Source organism: Halyomorpha halys, unplaced genomic scaffold, assembly GCF_000696795.3.
Source record: "Halyomorpha halys isolate HHAL.00 unplaced genomic scaffold, Hhal_1.1 Scaffold1013.1, whole genome shotgun sequence".
NCBI lineage: Eukaryota > Metazoa > Arthropoda > Insecta > Hemiptera > Pentatomidae > Halyomorpha > Halyomorpha halys.
This window is the reverse complement of record NW_027116693.1, coordinates 185,608-192,231: the sequence shown is the minus strand read 5'-3', so window position 1 is coordinate 192,231 and position 6,624 is coordinate 185,608. Positions and strand designations below refer to the sequence as shown.

At 32.0% G+C, this 6,624-nt stretch overlaps 1 protein-coding gene across 3 annotated transcripts in view; it reads right to left on the bottom strand.

The window, feature by feature from the left end:
* Nucleotides 1–1,909: 1,909 nt before the first annotated feature.
* The window catches only part of LOC106687789 (odorant receptor 85b-like), a 10,221-nt gene continuing 5,506 nt past the window's right edge, over nt 1,910–6,624 (bottom strand). Inside the window, exons 4-8 of one of the 3 annotated variants that reach the window (XM_067053427.1) lie at nt 4,850–4,949; nt 4,671–4,778; nt 3,947–4,102; nt 3,073–3,153; nt 1,915–2,785 (exon numbers count right to left, since the gene is read on the bottom strand). In XM_067053427.1, coding sequence (XP_066909528.1) covers nt 3,103–3,153; nt 3,947–4,102; nt 4,671–4,778; nt 4,850–4,949 — 415 coding nt within the window. In that variant the 3' untranslated portion in view covers nt 1,915–2,785; nt 3,073–3,102. Of the gene's footprint in view, nt 3,154–3,946; nt 4,103–4,670; nt 4,779–4,849; nt 4,950–6,624 lie in introns of all 3 variants that reach the window. The other 2 variants (XM_067053426.1, XM_067053428.1) reach the window with 2 other exon arrangements.

Here is a 6,624-nt window from a genome sequence, read left to right as displayed (position 1 = left end):
AGCCTATGCCGAGGACATTGGGGTCTACGCCTCCAGCATGAGGACTGGACTGGCCTTCCACCATGCACAAGCCGCTTCTGCCACCATTGTAGCTGCTCTCAAGAAGAATGGCATCAGAGTTATTCCAGCTAAGACGGATGCCATCATAATGTCATTTCAGAAGGGCAAGAAGAGCAGGCTACCCCAGCGGTTCGTCGTGGATGGCGAGGGTTGGAACTTCTCCAACAACATCCTTTACCTGGGCGTAACTCTCGACAGGCACCTCACCTTCTCTAGCCACGCCAGGGATAGACTAAAGCTGGCCCGGCAAAAGTCACTTAGGCCACTTGCTTACTTCACAACAGACCGCGCTACGCCTGAAACTCAAGATATACAAGGCCATCATACGTCCAACGCTGCTCCATGCGCCACCTCTACAAGACTACGCTCTCCAAACTGCAGAGTTTCCAGAACTCCCTCCTGAAGTGAGTAGTCAGAGGAACTTCACTCCAGCGGGCCAGGAACAGAGTAATATGTGGGGAGCTCCAACTCCTGTCTGTGCCGGAATTCATAGGCCGTAGGCACATCAAATTCTTTGATGGGCTGAAAGCCTGTGCCAACCCTCTATTCCCCATTGGTCGACGCCCGCGCCTTGGGAGGGAATTCTGGCTCTGCAGGCTGATCACTTCAACACCACCAACAGGAATAGCCTTCCTTATTCCTAGTGAGCATCCAGGCCAACATATGCCATCATTGTTGACACCGCCTTCAGCGGACCCGGCAACCATTCTCATAATGCCATCCCGTCATGTTCCTCCGTAATAAACAACTAGACCGATTTTTATGCTTTTTTTTTTTTTTTTTTTTTAAATCCGTGTCTTAATGGGATTGTTCAAAGCTACGGAATTCATCCATTTCACTGGTAAAATAAAAAATACATTTTATGAAAAAACATTTTTTGAAATTATTATTAAATATAAACTAACTTTATTTATTTTATAAAAAGAAATTCGTCGGCTCGCTTTAATGGAGGCATCTTATGTTTGTATATACATTTTTTAAAAGTTTTAAACGTTTTTACACAACGTTATTGTACTGGAATGATTTTTTCCATAAAATTTTCAAGAGTTTTCTTTGATCAACTGACACCAATGGCACAGCGTTCCGCTTTGTTAAAATTAGATATAGATAAAGCCTTGGGTTTTGTTGATTGATGTACCTTATGAAATATGATTAAAAAAAACCGGTTGTTTCTTATATTGCATACGTGTGAATATATTGCCCATAGATAATAATGTATACAAAGCAATAATTCAATAATTGATATAGAAATTTCAATTGTGTTAATATGATTTATATAGGTCCACAAATCTAGCACTAGCGAAGGATTGCCGGGGTGCTAAGTATATGTTATTACGTATAACTACGTAAATGTTCATTTTTAATGAGAACACGTGGATTCGCACTTGGATAGTTTCTAATTATAATTGCAAATCTGTCTAAATTCTGAAGCAGGTAACATGATATCAAGTGCTTCAACGAGAATGGTTTGTTAGAAACGATTTAGTAATCTATGTGAAGTTGTCAGTTTATTGTTCCAGACCCAACTTGAACGTGAAGCAGCCTCTTAACTTCACTGCCAAGTTATTTAGCATAAGTAACATTAGTTACACAGAAGTTAATAATGAACGTATTTTCACCTCATTCTCGTTTAAGTTTGAACGAAGTTTTGGAGAACATTCTGGAAAGGTAGACGCAGGATATACGTGTTACAAAATAATTTCTTCTGTGACGATAGTAGTCTCTTCGTAATGTATAATTTTTAATGTTTAAAGGATACAATGGTTTACCAACATATTTTTTATTTCAATATAACTGAGTTGGTCGTTTTAAATACAACATTTTCAGCCAACCATAATATACAGAATAATCATAATAAACTTAAAGTGTAGCAGCAGATGATAAAATTAGAAAACATATAGAATCTACATAATTTAAAATATTAAATATATTAATAATATGTGAAAAGGAAAGATGACAACTAAATGTTGACATGATTAAAAAAATGAATAATTGACAATAATCACAGTGGCCAAAACAAATAGAGGTGGGATTAGAATAAACCTTCTTAGTTCGTAGTTCAACAATATAATTACAGATAGCGACACTTAGAAGGGCATAATAATATAATATGGGTAAAATATGAAAAATAAATAATATAATTAAAATATAGATTTTGTTAAATTTTATGGAGTAAAAATAATTTATGGTTGAATGAATAAAATATATACAATATAGAAATATAGAATGATTTAAGGTAAATAAATAAAAATATATTGATATTTGTATTTGTTTTTTTCTTCATTTCATATAATATTTGTTCTACAATGTTTATTATAATTGCATATGTGCGTAATGTGCAATTATAATTGTGTCATGAATATTGCATACGTGAAAGTAAATGTAAATGCTTGATAAAATTGGACCAGGTGATGAACAAATATCTGTTACGTTGACAATGATTAAAATTAGAGATATCCTTGAAAATATATATAACATATTTTGTTACAAAGGTAGAACAATAATATAAATAACGTTTTCTCAGCATTGAGCCTAAAACAGTCTAGAAAAAAAATCGTTTATTATAGAATAAAAATCTTTTATAGATTTCCATAAATTTATAATCAATTGATTTTTAAAATGTGAGTATTGTTTCAAACATTATATATACATTGTTTTTCTAAATAAAGATAATAACATTCTATATTTGACTAAATTCCATATAGGAATGTGTTACTTGCACTACCTGAAAAAAGACATAATATAATTATTAACATGTTACATAATTTAATAGCGTTATATTACAGTAAATATTTTCTCATCAAATAACACCCCATTAAGCCAAAAAAAGTCTAAAATATTCGTTTACTGGGGAATAAAACAGGTTTTATAAATTTCCATAAAATTCTAATCAATTGGTTTTTTAAATGTCCAATTCAATACATGCATCTTTATTCTTGCTGTGTTGTGTTATAGAATATTGTTGCAAACATTATGTGTAAATAATTTTTATAGTTAAAAATAATAGCATACTATATTTGACTAAACTCTGCTGCCCATCGTTTAATTATTGTTTATTAGTATAGTGATATAGGAGTATGTAGCTTGCACTACCTGAAAAAATGACATAATATAATTATTTACATGTTTAATAATTATATACAATATCATAATAAATATTATATTTATTAAGATAACAGATTATTTTAAATAATATTAAAAATTGCTGCATGCATTTTAGAATATTCCTTCACAGAGTAACTTTCGAGCGCAGTTGACTATTACTAGTGTAATTTTTCTAGTTTGCTATGAATACTGGTATATTGTTTGAGAAATTAAATTAAATTTTAATTTATTCTTTATGGAGTGAGTTCGCCAAATCCTTCATTTTCAGTCCGGCTGAGATAATTATTTATACTGTTATCAGCCGTGGATTTTTGGTTCGAGGGAACCAACCAGACTACACCCAGCCTCTATAATGTTGGTAGCCTTAGATAGGGAAAAGCTTTGCGTTTAAGCGTGGTTTCTGATTAAAATACCACCTTGTTTTAGAAACAGTACTTTTTTACAAAGTACTCAAACCAAAACCCAACATTTTTTAAAAGGGGAACAGGTTTTGGAGTCGCAATCATTGACGTCCCTGAAGTAAAATTTTATACTTGATTAGAGTGGATTATGATTATTTCCACTTAACCTATTAGACAAAAGCTATACTTTGATAAGCGAAAATAAATATTTTAACACATATTACAGGTTATTATTTTTAAAAAAATTATAACCTACGAATGTATACAGGTATTTTCTTTAGTCATTCTTCTTACTTCAGTGCCGTATGGATATGGATACATATAGATTCGACCCTTTTAAAACTTACACAATTTGTAAAAGTTTATTATTAAATGCTAACCGCCATATATCTGTTCATGTCGAATGTCACCGTGTTCCTGTAGCAAAGACTGAGTGGAATTGATGCTGCGGTCATCATTATGCAAAGTGATTTTCTATCTTTAGTGTTTAATCTATACCACTCGTTCTGATACGTCCAATGGAATAAATCTTCACTCTGTAAGTTTAAAATGAAAAATACATATTATTTTAACAAGGCGATTTTAAGACTCTCGTGATAGTACTAATGCGACAGGATACAGAAAAAAAACCAGTCAATTTTACATATTGACTTTATATTGCATACACCTCTTTTACACTGGCGGTTAAAAGAACATATATGTATAAAGCATTTTTAAAAATATAATTAAGAAAGTGGCATATAAATTTAAGTAATCAAATTTTCTGATATATCGTTCGGTATGAGGTAATAAAATAATGAAATGTTTAGGGATTGTGCCACTAAAATAATTTTAACAAAATGGGATCAATAATCAAAGAAAATACTGCTGCAGAAAAGAGATGAAATTTAACAAACATTTCTTTTCCTTTCGTAGCATTATATTTATTTTGATAATATTTATGATATTGCTATTGTAGTTTATCGTAACGATATGTAGTTATTTTTTACATTTACATAATGCATTCTTGATTATGTACAAATATGTGATTATTTAAGGCCTATTTAGTTTTAATTTACCCTCATCCAACCGGTTTACGTCTACCTAAAATAAATAAATACTTACTGCGTCTGTTATCATTTGTCCAGAATAACAGACCAAAAGAGGAACCATGAAACACAAAATCAAGTAGTAAGAAACTACAACAGCTCCATGATCGTAATTTGTTATTATCTGTAAAATTTTTTATTAAAATTGTGATATTTCGACAAATTGCAGAATTTGTTGATTATTGTTGAGCCTACCATAATCAGTTGATAGCTGCGAAACGTGATGACCAAAGTTGCCAAAATTATTTCGAAGAACATATGTACTGTGAACAGACTGTTTATATCTTTCACATATCTGGAATTAAAATTAGTGTCAATTATACATTCACAAAAATAAATTGGAAAGCATCACTTTAAAATATTATTTTACACATTTTTATTATTTTTTCACATTTACATGTTTCACTGACACTACGAACCTATTTAAGACTGGTTTGATCTTCGGAAAATAAAACTAAATAACGTCATAATTCTACACATAACATCCACACTCCGTCTTACCAGATGTCCAGTATACATTGAAAACAAACCGATTTCTGTTTTGTTTTTTGTCTATAAAATATTTAGGACCTACTTTCGATAAGAGGATGACATGGGGTCCTCGTGTTCAGCTGACGTAACTGAGCACTCCACACAGAGTTATTATAAAAATCTTCACAGTCCTTCAGTATAAGATTACATTAAAATATCATACAAGCAATTTCATGACAACCTCTACTACCACACCAATGAACTAGCACAAAATATAGCTACTACGAACATTCCCGACAACACGTACCGAAGACTAAAAAGGAGCTGAGTGAGGGATCTCCATAGCTTTCTAATTAAATCAATTACACTTAGGAGAAAGTACTAATGTGAATGTATTATGCCTCTCATGCCATTTTCGTAATTCTGCAAGATGTCACGTTTGTTGGTTGTTTTCAATCTGAAGACACCTGCCTTTGAAATCCGGATGAATAATTAAAGTAAATAAAAAGAAAAAAAGTTTTGGAATATCCATTCCATTATCAAATGTTGATCTTATGGCACATATCAGCAGCTGACATTATTGCAAATGGTTCTAAAAATAATCTGGCTAATCATTAGAGTGGTAATAGAGGTCTGAAATTTAGCTAATTAAGAACTTTATTATTAAATTGTACATTTAATTGTACTGCAGGAATTTATTGTTCAGGGATTCTTTCATCTTTCTTATTCAAAGTCTCTAAGGTTTTTTTTTTGTTTAAATTATTTATTCATAAATATTACAATCTGCCACAACGTTGCTGGGCAAAAAGTAAGTGTTAACTTATCAAATTAATACCAATATTTTTTTTTCTTAATAATTTATTTATTGTTATTTACAACTGTATACACATGTATACAACAAGTAAATTTGCTGTAGGTGACATAGTGACATGATAAAAACATGTGGAGAATCTACCCACTGATAGAACTCCAATAACATTTCTAGAGAAGATTTCCAGGCCATCTTCTTTTCAGACGCCAAGGAGGATTATTAGGTAATGAAGGAGAAGCCAGGTTAGAAACAAGTGGATTTGGGTGGTTGAGATGTTTATTATGGAAGGAACGGTATCTGGTTCTGGCCAAATCGGCAAAATATGGAACATTGAGGTCCTGATGGATGATTTGATTTGTGACAAAGTAAGGAGCATTAAGGATTTTACAAAGGATTTTGGACTGTAAGGATTGGATTCTGGAGGAATTTGATGGTTTAGTGGAGCCCCAAAGCTCAACTCCGTATGTCCTTAATATAAGATAGGCCTTATAATGGTCATGTAGATCAGTCTTTTGTAATGGATTGGAAGTTTGGACCGTTTGTCTAGTAAATGTTGCAATAGTCGATATCGACCAGCAGTTTCCTGTCTTTTTAGTCTTGTATGAGGATTCCATGTCAGTCGTTTGTCGAGATGTCATACCAATATTAAAAATAAATAGAATCTATCTCTAAATATATACAAACAGAA